The 18,343-nt window shown below is 39.3% G+C and overlaps 1 protein-coding gene across 2 annotated transcripts in view; it reads right to left on the reverse strand.

Moving 5' to 3' along the window:
- Nucleotides 1–18,343, reverse strand: part of LOC133500520 (trafficking kinesin-binding protein 1-like) — a 47,292-nt gene that overhangs the window by 12,456 nt on the left and 16,493 nt on the right. Inside the window, exons 1-9 of one of the 2 annotated variants that reach the window (XM_061819288.1) lie at nucleotides 5,983–6,395; nucleotides 3,071–3,147; nucleotides 2,487–2,603; nucleotides 1,824–1,924; nucleotides 1,196–1,304; nucleotides 874–952; nucleotides 637–767; nucleotides 484–558; nucleotides 266–403 (exon numbers count right to left, since the gene is read on the reverse strand). In XM_061819288.1, coding sequence (XP_061675272.1) covers nucleotides 266–403; nucleotides 484–558; nucleotides 637–767; nucleotides 874–952; nucleotides 1,196–1,304; nucleotides 1,824–1,924; nucleotides 2,487–2,603; nucleotides 3,071–3,147; nucleotides 5,983–6,181 — 1,026 coding nt within the window. In that variant the 5' untranslated portion in view covers nucleotides 6,182–6,395. Of the gene's footprint in view, nucleotides 1–265; nucleotides 404–483; nucleotides 559–636; nucleotides 768–873; nucleotides 953–1,195; nucleotides 1,305–1,823; nucleotides 1,925–2,486; nucleotides 2,604–3,070; nucleotides 3,148–5,982; nucleotides 6,396–18,343 lie in introns of those variants that run through there. The other variant, XM_061819287.1, reaches the window with a different exon arrangement.

Below are 18,343 nucleotides of genomic sequence, written 5' to 3' on the forward strand. Positions count from 1 at the left end.
TGTGACACCTGTAAATGGCGTTGCAAGCAATATGGCTGCCACTGTGATGTCGATTGAGACTTCAGCAACTTTGGACATGAATGACACTCTTTCCGCTCATTTCTATTCGTATAGAGATTGAAGTGAATAATATTATATGGAGCTTTCATAACAATATTTTAAAATGTATACAGGCATGTCGGTTGAGCTTTAAATTGGTAGAATTAAAATAGGGAAAGGAAGCTGCATTTTCTTCACATTATCCTACTTGACTTTATCCTCTCACCATCGCGAACAAGCCCAGAGAATGGAAACGTCTCTGTGTGTTAGATGGAGCAGCTTTATTTCTCAGGTTTTTCAGCTCCTCTTGAGCTTCATGTAGCATTTCGATGCACTCCGCATACTTGTCCTGCAACTCACCCAACTAGTGAAGAGGCAAAGAAAACAATAATTAAAAAAAAAAGAAAAGGAAAAGCAAAGTATATATAAATAAATATAACTTACCTCAGCAGTGAGCTGTCGCTGAGCATCTTTGGCAGCTCCTAGGTGCTGTGTGAGTTCTTCATTCTCCACAGCGTACTGCAAAAACAAAACGGAACCTGATAAATATCAAGTATGAATGAGATCAATGTAAATAACGCATGCAGGACTGCACACCATCTTAGCCTTTTTCTGGAGGTCTACTATCTGGGAGAGAAGATGAGTGATCTCCTCCTGCTGTCTGGAAGCATCCTCAGATTTCCTCGCCAGCTCTTCAGCCAGGGAGGATATTTGCAGGTTGGCAACACCTGGGAGCAAAAGAAAGCGTTCATCAGAAGGGCTTCACTTCAGTCATAGTAGCAAAGTGGCACCACATTCACAAAAAATTATGAATCGAGGTCCTCAAGTACTTACGAAGTTCTTTGACACAGTCATTGACCAGCTGTTGCTCTTTTTCTTCATAGCAGAGGGTTTCTGTCTCCAAATGACTGGCCTGGAGCAAAAAAAAAAAATAAAATAAAAATGATGAGCACCACCACTACCACCAGAGGGCAGCTGTCTGCCATGACTTTCTGTATCAATGCAGTTGAGTGGCAACTATCCACTTACAGTCAATTATAATTTTCATGTAAATTAGAAAAGCAATACATGACTTTACTTTTGAAATGAAAGTTAGGCTAAGGTTGCACAACTACTGGTGTACATAATGAGCTTTTTTGAGTTTGTGTGTATGCACCTCAGAACGCAAAGATTTATTTTCTTCTTCTAGATCTTTCAGTTTCTTCTGCAATGAGTCCAGGGGGAAATAAGTTGGCGTTGGCACGTTGTTCTCACTGGGCCGCACACTATTTAAACATGCATGCACATAATTAGCAACACCACATTTACCAGCAACTAAGTTTGGTACACGTACATAGTGTAATGGAGATGAAATTAATTGGGATTTCAAGAATTAATAATTCCACCATTGAAAAGATGCTTTGCACACTTAAACTTTATACACAGTATACTGTACTTAATATTATTTATAGAAAGGAGTTTTGTTTTTTATGTTTGATATCGAAAATGTCATCACAACTTTGTTATATAAAAACAATTTAATTGCACTGATAAGCAAATGTATTTATGTAACGGTGTGGGATTGCAATGCATCACACTGATATGATTTGCCAACATTTTGCTTGTCATCTGTAACTATGAAAGATTATTATTACAAACCACTTGCTTTGAGACGATTGAAAACGGTCCAAAACTGCATTTGTTGAAGAATATTTTTTTTTCATTGAAAGACTTCCATTAGGAGAACATACTGAGATGTGATGGAAGATGAGAAGAGAAATGCAATAAAATAAAAAGGGCCTCACGGTGTGGAAGTGGTCGACTCCCCCTCACTTTCCTCAGCAGCGTTGGTATAGAACTGCAACAGCTCATCTTTCATGGATACATCATGGCGCAGCTGGGATACCTAGATGCGGAAAAGCAAGGGAGAGCTTGTGCATTCTAACAAATCCAACTATTGATTTTGGAAGAATATCCATCCATCCATTCTTTTTCTCAGCCACATATCCTCATGAGGATCGCAGGAGTACTGGAGCCAATCCCAGCAGGGAGGAGGCGGGGTACACCCTGAACTGGTTGCCAGCCAATCGCAGGGCACATGGAGACAGACAACAGTGGCAGTCAAAATCACACAATTGCCAATCGCAATTTAGAGTTTCTAAAGAATGTGTGTTTTTGAGATGTGGGAGGAAACCAGAGTGCCCGGAGAAAACCCACACAGCCACAGGGAGAACATGCAAGCTCCACACAGGCGGGTGGGGATTTGAACCCCAGTCCTCAGAACAGTGAGGCCAACACTCTACAGCTCCTCCACAATCCTGCCAAGAATATCCTTGAATCAAGATTTTATTTTTTTTTTTTTTAAATGTAGTTTGAGGGCTTTGTATGGAATCCACAAAGCACTTTAAAAATGAAAAATATGCTGAGAACGATAAAGAGCTTGATACATTGAGAGATCGCACTCCTACCTCCTCTCGTATGTGCTCAACTTGCTCCTCCAGTAGTTCATTTCGCTCACTCAGGGCCTTGTTTTTCTTTAGCAGTGATTGACCAATCCGAGCCGCTAATTCCAAGTCACGCTCTTTCTGCACAGGACCCAACAAAGAGTTACAGTTACAGTTTTATTATTCACTTGGGAGAGTTCCCAGAGAGAAACTCAAGAAAGTAACAAGTTAAAGTGACCACAAATATTGGTTCAACACAATTTATTTTTTATGAATTCTAAATTACTATTAATACTATTAAGAACAGCTGATGAGACAAGAAATGTCGATACTTCCTGATTATGCTGTTATGGAACACTCCTTGGCTTAATCATTAATGACTGCCGATTGTATGATAAACCTATGTGATACAAACCAATGATCCTGATTAGAAGTTTCTCAAACCAAACCTTCAGAGAAAGTCCACTTTTTGTTATCATCTGGACCACTGTTCATTTTGGGACAACCTTTCAATCCATCGGAATTCTCATACTTTTGAACTTCTTGGTTACCGAGTTACTGATGTGGATAAACTTGATTTGAATATAAAGCAAATAAAAGTCTCTCACCTCTTCCAGCAGTCGGGTGACGGCGTCAATGTCACTGTAGGTCTTTGTCATCTGTCCAACTCTATCGGCACACAGCACTACGCAAACAAGGAAAGGCTTACTTGTACTTTAAATGAAAACCACTCTAAAGCTTCGCACAAGTCATTACAGTTAAATTAATTTTTTAAAATGTTTGCAATATTGATGACCAATCATCTTGTCCAGCAACATACATGCGATTTATGTTTAAATAACACTTGATTTAATTTTAACAGTACTTTTGAAAAATACGTACAGTCTTTGAACAAATAGTGTATATCAATTAACTTGGGCAATATTTCATATTTGATTTCATCTGCCTCACAGTTTTGTGGACCTGGGTTCAAATCCGGCCTCACCTGTGTGGTGTTTTCATGTTATTCCTGCACCTGTGTGGGTTTTCGCCGAGTGGTCTGGTTTCCTCCCACATCTCTAAAATATGCATGGTAGGTTAACTAAAGACTCTAAATTGCCCGTAGGCATAAATGTCAGTGTGATCTTTTTTCTTTTTATGTGCCCTGCAATATGCTGGCAACCAGTTCAGGGTGAACCCCGCCTCTTGCCCAGAGTCAGCTGAGATAGGCTCCAGTACGCTCGTGACCCTAGTGAGAATAAGCAGTATGGAAAAAGGATGGATGGATTTCATATTATGATAATGTCTTAAATACTGTACGGTAATACAGTACTAAGGGTGTCTAGCAAAACTGCTTAATGATTGTTCTAATATTTCCCCAAAATAAAGGAACTTTATTGTGTGTCACACCTACACACCACATATCCAATTATGCTTGTATAATAAGTTATACAATTTCTCCAACATATTTAAGGTGTGTGACATCCTAATATGGATGCTAACAGCACAATACTCCACAGCACCAGGAAATCCAACACATTATACACATATTATACACAAGGTTGCTGACATGTTAATTTGGGGACCTTCCAAAATGCAAAACAGAGGTTGACGACACAAATAAAAAAAAATATTTCCTGGTGTGCCACAGGTGAGCTTCCCAAGGACAGTAGTGAAGAAATAGTTTGAAAACAAATGAATACAAAAACTTCCGAGTTAATGTGATAAAGTTGAATTTGCATAGTATCCCGATGGTAAATAATGCCTCTTGCCTAAAATCTTAAAAGTTACAATAACTTCATAACAGATGACTGCGGTTCATCTGAGGTCTAGCAAAATTAGAAAAAAAAAAAAAATTTACTACAAAAATACTGTGTGAACACGAGAGACTTAAAAATAAATATAGAGCAACCGCAATTTCCAGACTATAGAGCGCACCTAATTATAAGCCTCACCCAGTACATTTTTAAAAGAAATACCATTTAGTATATATTGTACATAAGATGCACCTGTCTGTAAGCAGCATGTGCCCACATTGAAACATGAGATATTTACAAAGAAAGACGGTACACAGAGAGAATTTTCAATGTTTTAATAATATACGTTACCTTTATTATCTTATCCTTTCTTTAAATCTTTATTTATTTGTTCTCTGTGTGTTCAACCAGTCTTCAAGAATGTTTTCCAGTTCGGGCCACCTGCTTTTATAACCTCTGAAAGCTTTTTTCGTCTTTTCACATTGCTCCAGTTCTTCGGGCTGCCGTTTCCAATGTCTCACCATCAATTAATTTATGCTAAGTTTACGTGCAGCAGCTCTGTTTCCTTCTTTATTGGCCTGCTCAGTTGCTTTTAACTTGAAAGCTGTCATATGCATTGCTTCTTGCATTTTCCATGATGAGGGTCTGTTCATGCCCAAAGTGCGAAGTTACATTAAACTTGCGTCTTCCTCAACACATATATGACACCTGTCTCAATTTTACCTTTTCTGCTCGAGTGCCCCTGGCGGCCGGTAAAAAAAAAAACATGCAGAAATTACCCCCATCATTGCATTAGCTGCAGGGTTGAAATTGTGTGACAAAAGTCGCGGCTTATAGTTCAGAAATTACTGTATATAAAAAAATTAAATGTAATTTTTGCTCACTGGTTTACCCTATTCAGTAAAAGCTGTAAAAAGGTTTTATGCTTGTCAATGATAGCAGCTGTAACCTAAATTTTGTAGATTTCAATTTTAATATGTAGAATGCTCAGTTGGAGTTTTACACACACCATACTGAATATTCTATCGGTAACTTGAGTCAACCATTTGATAACATTTTGTTTTCTGTTACTACAAAAATAAAGCCTAAATTAAACTTATTAACTTGGCTGAATCAAGGCGCAGGACAAATACAATGAAAAGTCTTGAATTGAGCCGATCTAATAATATTGCTACTGAGCAACTGACAGTAGCCTGTACAATGGATTTAACCAAAACAAACACCAAGACAACCAACACAATGGTGCACAACCCATATGCACAGCCAGAAAGCTAGTCATAAAACAAAAAAACGAAACAGTGCACAGTACTGTCGACCATGTCAATTTACTGATTGCTCATGAATTTTAAGATTCGTTACAGTCTGCCGACAAAATACAGACACTGGTTATACACCTCATTCATACCCCCACTGTACTGTCACATATTAAGCAAAAAGAAGAAATACCATTGATGTGGTGACTTGGGTCACTGATGTGCTAAACTCAGACTTAATTTACTGCTCGTGCTGTGCTTAGCTAGCAAGTCACAAAACATTCCAATTATGTTCAGAATTTTGGCCAAAACACAAACTGTAGCCCTCTGTAAAGTGGGTTAAAATGCCCAAACCACATTTGAACCCAGCATTGCACTTTGCACATACAGTAAGATACACCCATAGAAGACAGACAATGAAAAAGTGTATTTAAAACAAATTAAAATCAGTATCCCTCCATCTAAAAATATGGCAGGTCATAATCATAAATGAGCATTTAATCGAAATTCTAAAACATAACAGCAGACTACCTTCAGAAATAACTGGTTGTTCTTCATCCATCTCATCCACCTCTACCTCTTCTTGCTCTTTCAGACTTGCAAGACAAACGTGTAACATTTCCTTCTCTTGTCCTGTGCTTTCTTGCCTCGGCAGATAAACAAATTCTGCATCACTTTCTTGACGCCAGTCCGGTCCATCATCAGAACCAGTAAATGGGAGAAGTGCCATCCCTCATTCAAGTACAGCAGAGGCTAACTCCTGAACCTTAATGGCTGCAGGTGCAATTCCATGGCACCTACCTGCGTTGAAGCCATTTTACTCGTTGATCTAGCTTGTTTGTGCCAACTCCAGGGTTAATGTAAAAAAGGAGCATTCATATTTTTTATTTTTTATTTTAAATCCAGACGTGTGGTCACTACGATTGTCCATATTGCATGTTTGAAAAAGTTGGTCCCTCAAGTAAAAAAAAAAAAAAAAAAAGTCAGCAATGTGAGTTCTTTAGCCTGATGTCATTTGTGCCCTCTGGTCTGCATGTGTGTTTGTATGTGTGTCAGTGATAAGACAACCCGACTCCTCCCCTCCACTGTGATTAGTCAGTTCATGGCCCAAGCTATTATCAGATGAAGGTAAACTAGGACACAGAAGTTTTCTCCCCCTCCAGCCAGCTATCAGATATAAAAGGTTAAAGGAATTGAAAAAAATTATTACTGCTTTTCAAATGTTTGAGTGTTCAAAAGCAGCAACAGCATTCCACCTAACTATAGACAAGCAAAGTTAACCTGAGATGTAAAGTTTCTGGAGGTGTGTGAAATATAATAAAGGCTATTCTTTTACCCCCCTGCCTGAAGTGAAAGTTACTTGGTACAGTCCTGTTCTGTCTCTCTGGTGACAACAAAGCCACCAAACAAAACAGTCATGCACCTTTTTCTAGGGTGGGGCCATAAATCTCTTTTGTGGCTGAGGTTTTGGTGCATGTCAAACCACATACTGTACTCAATAAATAAATGTTGGTCACATACAAGGAGCTCAACCTTCTGCTCATTACCCCCCATTAATTGCTGAAATTGCTCCACAAACTGACACCAGCTTAGTGAGCTCCCCCACGCTTGAGTAACTCAACCCAATGGCCGTTTCGATGGAATGGTGCATGCAAACAAAAGAGTGGAGCACAATTTGCAGCGTTCACCTTGCCATTTGTTTTTATGGTGACATTTACCTTCACTTTTGTCCCAAATACTTATTTTTTCATGTGCACACAGACTCTTATTTGATGAGTATAACCTACTCAAAATAGTTGTCACGGTAATTTGGAAATACATGAGTACCCCTCTGTTAAAACTTTGTTTGGCAAAGTTTAAAGTCAGATCCCCTTCCAGAAGTAACCCTCTCCATTTGGGCTCAGGACCGGCCTACAGTTGGAATTGGCTTGTGCCCCCCAAAGGGCTGCATTTCTACGAAGACTGTTAAAACTGTGAATTATGGTAACATGCCGTCAATGTGCCAATGTTAAAATGTTTCCTCACATCAAATGGCTTGTATGAATAAGTTTTAACTTCACTTGTTTTGAGCTTGTAGCCGGAACTCCGTATTTTGGCTCGAAAAGTAACCTCACACAACAATAATGAATTTTGAAAACAAAAGAACACTAGATGGCAAGAAAAAAAACTAATGAATGGAACCAAATGCTACCAATCGATTCCTTCCCCTACCCACAAACGAGGGACAAGCTTAGTGTTTGTCATTCTGTGGGGGGACAACGTTTGTGTGGATTTTCTCCAAGTTCACTGTCATGTAAAGTTTCTAGTTTGACTTTTGGTCAAGTTTTATGTCACTTAAGTTTTTTCGGCTGTTTCAACTTGGCTTCCAGTATAGTAAAATCAGTTACGCACATGCACACACACACTTTTTTGTCTGTCATCAGCTCTTTTGAAGACTAAAATAAATGGTGAAAAGCATCAGTGCAAAAGTGCGACCCACCATTTAACTTGTTAGCTGGCTCATTGTTGGCATAGATATATTTTATTTTTTCAAACTCACCCAATTGACTTCATTAAGGTTCTATGTGGTATAGGCGGAGGCTAAGAGCGGAAGGTAACTTCTATGGACTGTTTTCGACCACGTGACCTCATCGGCACGCCACCATGTTGGATGGGTTCACTATCGCTTTTGCATACAGACCTACCTGAGTTACACAAATGTTCGTACGACTGTTAAAAGTAACGCATGATGGCTAAAAAGACTTTGGAAAGTTATCGGGGCTCATTAGATGTTGTTTCAAGAAACCATTATGATACGAAATGTGCTTTGATCGACAATATTGACCCATATGCCTTGGAGAAACACAAATGGAGCAAGAATATTGACCTGTGGGCGTCGGTAACCTATCCAGACATAGTCAACTATCTCCTCTTCTTGACAAGCGCTTATACCGTGGACCAACCAAAGAATTACAAAGGGTCTGGAGGCCTGCAACCACTTCATCAATGGCTGGGTTTGTGATACGGTGGTATCCATTGTAAGCAACGTGTGTCTCCACACTGCCAAGTTTGGTATACCGCACAATACAATTGAAATATGTAGGCAGAGGCTACTTCATTTCTAAGTGAATGCTTTCGAAAGTATTCATTCGCGTGATTAAAGTCAGCGTTATGTTAAATTATGTTGATCATACCAACGAATGAGGTGCAGATTATTATTACTTTCATTTTTACAAACATGTGCACGTAACGATTATTTTGGAGGGATGAGAAAAGCAAGTGCAAACCGAATATGTGAAACAATGAAATAAAGATCAAGACTGATTCATTATAGCGTACTGGGGGGTAGGAATTCAGTTCAGTTTTAGTTCCTTTCGTGGACTGACAGAAAATACAGATTTTGAGAGACATGCATTGCATTCACACACATTATCTAAGCCCTTGGCCCCAAAGAATACTTCTCCTTCACAGAACTTAGTTATTGCTAAGTAAGTCTGAAATTTTAAAAAGGTATCCAATACCTACCAAGAACAAAATACTCAGAGCAAACTCCGACATAAGGGAATGATTTGGCTATTAGACCGGCTCTGCTGATGCGAGACAGCCACAGTTGTCGCAGTTTGGTTGATAACTGCTCAGTGTTGTCACAATGGCTCTTGATCAAAGCTGGCAGTTGAAAAAAAAGACGCTTTACAACACCCACATAACATAGCAGTGCACCCCCATTCATACGCCTTTCTGAACTGATTTCTGCTCAGTTACGGTTTGTTTACCCGAATTCACCCATCCAAAATGGCGACCGTTTTCCAAACCAGAAGTTGAGTGATGTCAGATGAAAACAGTCCATACATCATGAAAGCCTCATTTGCGCAATTTAATTCTATTCCGAGTGTTGCACTGAGGCACCCGGTCATTCATGTTCACAAAGATAAAATACTTTTGTCCACTGCTGCCATTGGGCACAAGCACGTTTGTGTATATTTTTTCTTCTGTGGTTTTCACTGCTTTTTTTCTTGGTTTTCACCACGTTCTTCTTTGGGGTCAGTGGATTATAGTCATCAAAAGTGGGAGGTGAATTTTTTTTAATTTGAAGGATTCTGGGAGAACAGGAATGTTAGCCCCAGTTCCAACCGGTTCTCGATTCTCAATGCCCAACCCTAGAGACAACACTTTCCTTGGCTTTCTGTGGTCCATGTTCAGTGTTGTACATCTTATGTCTCCAAACAGCATTGACTACGTACTTGTAACCCTTTATATAGGCAGACTCATTGATGACTTGACTCACATTCAAACACATCTGTGATGCCAATTCGAAGACAAACCTTAAACATGTCCCAATGATGAAATTGTTTCCAATTTTTTTTAGGGGTAAAATTATTGTTTCCTTTGTTTCTTTCAATGATTCAGTTGAACTGCAATTCAAAGATCATTTAATCCCAAAACGTCTTTCAGGCAGTTGTCTGCAGAGTGGGACCTGAATAATGGAAAAATACATTTAGCTATGCTGGTCCTTTCGCTTGGAAAAAGCAACTAAATGACCTCAAATTGCAAGGACTGGTTACACAAGTATAATTTAAAATTATTCTTAAAGATTATAAAAACTGCTCTTTCGGCTGGGGCAACTGACAATTTGCCTGTTGAATGCTCATTTTTTTATAACTACCTTTTGGACAGATTGCTCTTGTGATGATGATGATGCCCATTTGGTAAAACAAACAATTTGATTTGAAAAAGCAGTGTGATATTCTTTTAGTTGATTTTAGATCTTTTTGTTACTGCTTTTGTTAATTTCAAGTTATTTTATTGACCATTATGGGTGATTCTTTGACCACAGAGGGGTGCCAATAATTTTGTCCACCTGTGTCCAATAATGCGGGTACAGATAAAAATAATTATGAAAGTAATGATTTTCTCATCACTAATTTATTCCAGTATTTCTGATTTGTCAGTCACAGGCCTGAATTTTGGTTGACAAATTGGTTCATAAATACCTCCACAACATTCAGTATTATACACGATACCAAACTGATTAAATCTGCTGGAAAAGTTATATTTTTCAGCAATCCCCCAGAAGAATTATACACAACTCCTACAACTTAATACATTACCATACACATCAAAGCTAACAGAACTAACAATGTGTTCAGACCTAGAATTATTGTTTTTATTTATTTGAAAGCAGAAGCAAGCAAAAAACATTAAACTGGTTAAAAACATTGTGAATTAGTGGGCCAAGATAAACCAATTCATTTTTAGTGGGAATGTACATACAGACTATTGAGTTCTACCCTGACATTATTAATCAGCAGTGTTTAATTTTCAAGTTAGTACCAAAATCATATTCAAAGATGTATGAATGCGGTAGCCACATCAATTACATACATAAGATGTTACTATGCAGATGTAGAGAAACACGATTTTAGTTCGTTGGAAAATTAAAGTGGCAAAACCAAATTGGTTTTAAATGCGATCACTTCTTCATTTATACTAATACTTCAATACATTTGAGATGAGAACCAAGTGGCATATAAAAGTTGACCCATTGCTACAACGTATCTCAGTAGTGTGGAAATCATAAGACTAAATATAAGCCAACCTACTTAAACATCCCCTCCTTTAATAGCTCAGACTCACACCTAGCCAACTGTTTTCTAATCCTGTCTGTATTTTGGAAAACAAATGGAAAACTTCACATCATTTCAGTGTTGCCCCACATCAGCATATGAAATTGTTATAATAACACATCAATAACACTCCTGAATCTATTTGTTTGGTACATTTTCAAGGTTGGTGGCCTCAACTGAATATTAAGTATATACACATAAAGGAGAGGAAAAGCTACAGTACTTCCAGTAGTTACGTAACAGATTTTTTACACCAACATAGATGCAAAATTGTGATTCTCCTTAATCCTAAACTGATTACACTGAGGAGGTAATTGAAACAATCTGCTTAATAAGGGGCGGGGCGATGAAGCACACATACAAGACTGAAAGAACATGCTAGGTAAAGGGAGAACTAATAGACCAATCACTGCTATGAGCAACCCAAAGCTTTTCGTCATACAGGTTACATGACGAGGGAAAGCCAATCAAGCACACAGTTCTTCTGTGTAGGAATTTGTAGAACGATTAGAACAAGGTTAAATATAGTTTTTCAACCAATTACTTACTGGTATGTTTTCATGTAAGTGTTGGGAGTTGACACGAAGGGATATAGTATGTACAATATGTTAAGAAACTTAGTACAATATACCCACAAATTGTCAAGAGCTGCACACAACAGCCCCACGGTAATTCAGGTGCCTACCTCTATGAAGAAAAAGCCTTAATATAAATTTTGCTACCTGTGTTAAACACGAACATATCAAGTTTATACAATGAGCATAATAGATTATTTTCAAATGTTAAAATGTAGTTGTAAAATGAAATCCTGCTCCATGCTTCTCTCTCCTCTGTACTACATATACAAAGTCAGAGGACGTAGTTATTGACCTGCATTACGTCACACATTCAGAAGAGGTTACGCAGAGTTCTCTCTCTCTCTCTCTCTCTCTCTCTCTCTCTCTCTCTCTCCTCTCTCTCTCTCTCTCTCTCTCTGTGTATGATAACTCAAAAATAAACAAAATAGCCAACTGCCAACTATTGTCCCATTTACTACTCTGAGGTAGATAATCTGACAAAGTATTGAACTTTTTTTTTTGTCCCCCCCCCACCAATGAATTTCCAATAACATTTGCTCTGCTTGCAGTTTGAGAACATATCACATATAATACACAAGACTGTCTTACCATCAGCACACTCTTCATAGTACCAGTCCAATTCATAGTAGTCTCCCTTCACAAACCTTTGGCCTCGTCTCTTCATTCTCACTGCTCAGAGAGACAGTTGTAATTTATTGTCTCCAATATCTTTGGTCAATCCAACACCCCAGCATGTGCTGAGAAGACCAGCTGTCACTGGGGTCTTATATCCTCTAATTGTACAGTATCTGTCCGTCAATAAAAGGTCCGGTTCTGCTATCCCAGAATAGTTTGTGGAAACTAGATGCCAGTGTTTTGGCCCACAAAAGAATTGCTCCAATTTTATCCCAGGTCCTTTTGGTCCCACACTCATTAGCAGCTTGCTGTCAGGGTAGTATGCTCCATATTGTTTCTGGTTCCATGCTTCCGAACAATCCCCTGATCTGTTAACTGTCATCAGTTTTCTTGAAGTCTCACACTAATACTCCATTGTTATAAAAATAGGCAGTAGCATCCTTTAATCTGTGTCCACTTTTCTATCTCCACAGTCACTGTCACTATTTTCTGTTGCCCCATCCATCAATTGCTGTTTCTAAAACATCTGGTCTGCCAAAAATCAGCATCTTGTCTTACAGTTAGGATAACTGGCTTTTCGTTTGTAGCATCCCTTGTTCAGTCCCAGCATTAGCTCTGCACGTGTACCACTGCATCTTTAACTGTGACTCAATAAATCCAATGATGCAGTGTGTGACAGAGAAAGCAGCAGGAGTCACGGGTTTTGCAGCAGATCTGATGACACAGTAAAGTGGGAAGGGTGAGCCAATTCTAACAGCCAATGAGAGGGAGCACTGCCATCTTACTGCCACCCACTGATGCTACGTCAGCATACTCTCCCACTCTCTCATCTCTTGCCCTTGTGAGTGGTTGCTATAGCAACAGGCTCAGACTCCAAGGCCCATGACTGAGCAGCATGTAGAAGCAGGGTGGAGTTGGAACAGATGACGTGGACAACAATTACTGAATTAACTTAATCTGGAATTAGTAGATGTAACATGTTTTATATGAAAGTACAATATCATATTTTACGATACATTTTATATATATATATATATATATATATATAAAACAATAGGGTACATGTAATATACCACCAACACAGATCAGACACACATACTATAAGACCCTACATTATGCCAAGACAGAAGTAACTAATTTTCAATTAATGCCTAGATCCGACTAAAGGATTTTAGCCCTGATACTGACCCAATTAGCTATTGTGGGCTGTTTTTCCCAGATCAGGTCTGACTGACAAAACTACTTGTAGTGTAACATCATTCACGACCAACAATTTAGCCTGACGCCAAAATGAAAAATCTAGCATGTCTGATTTTTTGGGGGATAACGAATGTTTACGAAAGCCTTAGAGCATGATTCGACAGAATAAAAGCTTGTTTACATACAAATGTTAGTGCAAGAAGTAGCAAGCTGGACTACATAATATTAGAGCAGGGGTGAAAATAATCACACTGACTACACAGACAGCACAGAATACATTTAATAATAAAATGAAAAAATGTGAGCTATTACCTTGCAGCCCGTCAAACAACAACAGAAAAAAATAATTCTTCCCATGCCAGAATGGTTCAGTTGAGTTACTCTTGAGTAGATGCTATTTTTACAATTGCTGAGGTAATTATAGAGGCATATTTCCATCCAAGTCTCTGATCAAGTGACCTATAATAAATTATACATGATGCATACACTTGAGATTTCCTGATAAGCATATTGATTGTGTGTGCATTTGTGACATACAAAATATACTGCTACTATATGGTATATTTCTAAAACGTGGTATACCACCAGTTATGTATGTACAGTTGAAGCCAGAAGTTTACATACACTGTGCAAAAACACATTTCATTTTTTGTCTGGGTCTGAAGTCAAATCAGACTAAACCTCTCCTTTTTCAGGTCAGTCAAGAGCACCAAAATAATTTAACTTTGTTAAACGCCACAACAATGGGAGAGAGAATTTATTAGAGTTTACGAACACACAAAGTATTATGTCTTTAAAGAACATGGGGAAGCCCAGATTATGTCATCATGGCTTTGGAAAGTCTTGATAGGTTAATTGATAACGTGAGTTAATTGATAGCACAACTGGGGATTGTTTAAAATCATAGGGAAATCAAAAGAAATCAGCCAGGAAATCAAATAATTGTGGAGCTCCACAAGTATTGCGCATCCTTGGTGCAATTTCCAGATGCTTAAAAGGTGCTACGTTCATCCGTTCAAACAATTGTATGCAAGTATAAACATGGAAATGTCCAGCCATCACACCGCTCAGAAAGGAGATGGGCTCTGTGCCCCAGAAATGAACGTGTTTTAGTCTAAAATGTACAAATCAACCCCAGAACAAAAGCTAATGACCTTGTGAAAATGCTGGATGCAGCTGGTAAAAACGTATTATTATCCACAGTGTAACGAATCCTCCACCGACATGGGCTGGAAGGCCACTCACTGAGAATGAAGCCATTACAACAATCCCTCATTTTTCACAGTTAATGGGGACCAGAACCCCCTGCGAAATGTGAAAAACCAGGAAGTAGGACCCATTGGTCTTCGTTGGTCCACATGTAACGCCGGGGATGTCGCCTTGTATCAATCTGTGTTGTATCAATGTACCTCACGTAATACAGTACATGCTGTAAACCGATCTGGCTTTTTTTGTTTTGGGGGGAGTAGAAAAACAACATGCACTGAATCTGCAATAGGTGAAGCGTTAAGTAAAGAGGGATTACTATACCCATTCTGGAGACATGACTTGTGGTCTAGTGAAACTAAAAGTGGAGCTGTTATGCCATAATGACCAACATTGCATCTGAAGGAAAAAGGAGAACACTTGTACACCTAACAACACCATACCAACTATGAAGCTTGGAGGTGGCAGTATCCTGTTGTGGGGCTGTTTTGCTGCAGCAGGAAGTGGAGCTCTTCATAAAATGTGTGGCATCATGAAGAAAGAACATTACATGAAAATATTAAGGCAAAATCTCAAGACATCAGCCAGGAAGCTAAAGCTTGGGTGCAAATGGAACTTCAAAATTGACAATGACTTTCCACTTACTGCCAAAATGGTTAAAATGTGGCTTGAGGATAAAGTCAATGTCTTGGAGTGGCAAACCCAAAGCCCAGATCTGAATCCCATCGAATATTTGTGGGCAGATCTGAAAAGCTGTGTGAGCAAGGCAACCAACAAACATCACTCAGTTACACTGGTTCTGTCAGGAGGAATGGGCCAAGATTCCAGCAGAGTACTGTCAGACGCTCGTGGAAGATTACCCAAAATGTTTGACCCACCTCATGCAGTTCAAATTATTTAATTTTGGTGATCTGACCTGAAACAGGAGTTTAGTCTGATTAGTGATGTGATTTCACTTAGACACTTTGGACCATATCACCCTACAATTAATTCCTCGGTATAGATCCCTCCAAAAATTCACCCCACCATCATTAAAACGAGGGTGGACGACTTCAAATAATTGAGTCAACAATCCAGAGTAATGGTGATTGTGATAAGAAAGTAAAGAAACGATTTCAAGTAAATTGGAACAGCTGGCGGAGCTGTATGGTGTGTTATGTGTCTGAAGAGTATGTTAGGATGAATGGTAAAGTTTATAAAACAGTGGTGAGGCCAGCCATGATGTACAGATTAGAGACACAGGCACTGAAGAGACAACAGGAAGCAGAACTGGAGGTGGCAGAAATGAAGATGTTGAGGTTCTCGCTAGGAGTGAGCAGGATGGATAGGATTCGAAATGAGCTCATTAGAGGGACAGCCAAAGTTGGATGTTTTGGAGACAAAGTTAAAGAGAGCAGACTTCAATGGTTTGGGCAAGAGAGTGAGTATATTGGCAAATGAGGAAAGGAAGACCAAAGAGAAGGTTGAGGGACGCTCTGAGGGAAGACATGAGGCCTGTTGGTGTTTGAGAGGAAATTGTGGGAGATGGGCTAACATGGAACAAGATGAAACGCTGTGGCGACCTCTAACGGGACAAGCTGAAAGGAAAAGAAGGATGAGCCAGTCACCTCATGGGCTAGCAAACTTCATAAATGGTCAACTTTCCCAAAAGTGTCCCAGGTGTGTGGATCTATGGAACCAAATCTTTACGTGTTATCATAATAATGAAAATTTATCGAATGCAGAAAAAAAAGTATCACATCCACTGCATTTATGGAATGATACCCACCAAAGTGTGAAAGCCTTTTCACACTGGACTTGCTATGTGTGAAAGCCCCATTGTCGTCGTCATTGCATTTTGACACAAAAAGCAATGACAACGACAATGGGTTGCAGCCATATTTAGAAATGGCGACATAACACCTTGGAAAAAAATTCTGAAGGATTTCCCTGTTGAGTGGATCGCAAATCGCATTATGCATTTGTCATTGTTGAAAAAGAAAGATGTAACTTATTTTAAGGAAGAGGATGTGATGCTGCAGGCTACATGACAAAAGAGAGAGAATGTGAAGGCCACATACTAATTTTAAGGCAGGATCTCCAAGTTTGAACTCGTTTGGGCGCTTTCTAGTTCCAAGAAGAGCGCTTCAACACGTATTACAGGCTGATCAAGTAGATTTGAAAGAGCATTTGAAACTCTCTTGCACAGATGTCTTAGTATTTTGCTGATTGTCCAAAGTTCAGGGTGTTGGGACACCACAATTATTATGATTTCCTCATCTTTTATTGTACAGGTCTGCCAAAATTGCATATAGAAATCACTCCCCCATTGGAGGAGCTTTCTGATGTCACGGCATCACAGTGCAGAATAGAACATTTTTCTATCTGAGGGAAGCAGAGCTGAGCGTTAGACACCCCCTGCATTGATGCAACCCGTTGCGTTGCTTCAAGATTCAGATTCAGAGCTTGAGAGATTTATCGTCATTGAAAAAAATGCAACGAAAAAATAAGGTACAGACCATTCAGTACAAAGATAAAGCTATATAAAACGCATAATAAAGATTTTAAAAAAAGAAAACACACTCAAGGTCAAAAATTAAAAGTGAAAAATAGATTTATGATTTAGAAAAAGTTAAGTTAAACATTTAAGTTTCTCTGCAAGCTCCCCCTCATCATCTCACCTCACCACATAGTATGTAAGGTGTTCCACTGCCATCCATGCTTGCTTGCTGTTTTGCTGTCCAAATTGTCATTGGTCCTCCTCTTTAAAATCCACCTTTGCTTTCCTGATGCCTCGCTTCAGATTGGCGTAGTCTATGCTGTAGCAAGCCCTGTCACCAGTTATTAAGGCAATGCTTCTGTCCTTCAGCAGCTGTTTCACCTCTCTGGCCATCCAGGGGTTCTGGTTGGGGTAGACCCATATGCGTTTTTTCCCCCACAGTGACCATGTCCATAAAGTTTTTGATGTAACACAGTACCGTGTCTGTAAAAACATCCAGGTTATTCATCCTCAAAGATGTCCCAATTTGTGTAGTTGAAATAGTCCTGTCACTGCTGGCAAGCACCATCTGGCTATGTCCTGATGGTCTGAGTGATGGGGTGAATTTTCGGAGAGATCCATAGAGAGGAATTAATTGTAGAGTGATATGGTCCGAAGTGTCTAAGTGCGGTACAGGTCTGGCCCTGGAGCCCAGGTGGATGTTACTGTAAACCTTGTCCAATGTGCTGGCTCCTCTAGTCACACACTTTACATGCTGATGGAATTTATAAAGTACTGATTTGAACTCCTCTTGATTAAAATAGCCAGCAATTGTGTGCACAGTGTCTGGATATTGATTTGCTTCAACTTGACAAGAAGCAGTTTTGTAAAAACAAAATATACAAAATCGCGGGACGCCGAAGCTCAGCTCACTCGTCAGACTCGGCGTCATTCCCATCCGAAGAACCATCCATGGCTGCCAGCCCAGAGCTCCCAGGGTTTAGGGTTAGTGTTTACGCACTTACGTCCCGCGCGTAGCCCTCCGAGTAGTAAGACTCCAGCGTCATTCTGCCTGAAGAACCATCCGAATATTGAACATTATTTACAGCCACAGGTTCAAATCTGTATGGAACTATTCCTCCGTCTTCCCGATCAACCGATACTGCTATTTCTTCATCAGATGAGGATTAATCTTAGAAATCAGCACTGGGCATAATATAATCGAGCCTTTG

This window comes from Syngnathoides biaculeatus, chromosome 5, assembly GCF_019802595.1.
Source record: "Syngnathoides biaculeatus isolate LvHL_M chromosome 5, ASM1980259v1, whole genome shotgun sequence".
Classification (NCBI taxonomy): Eukaryota; Metazoa; Chordata; class Actinopteri; order Syngnathiformes; family Syngnathidae; genus Syngnathoides; species Syngnathoides biaculeatus.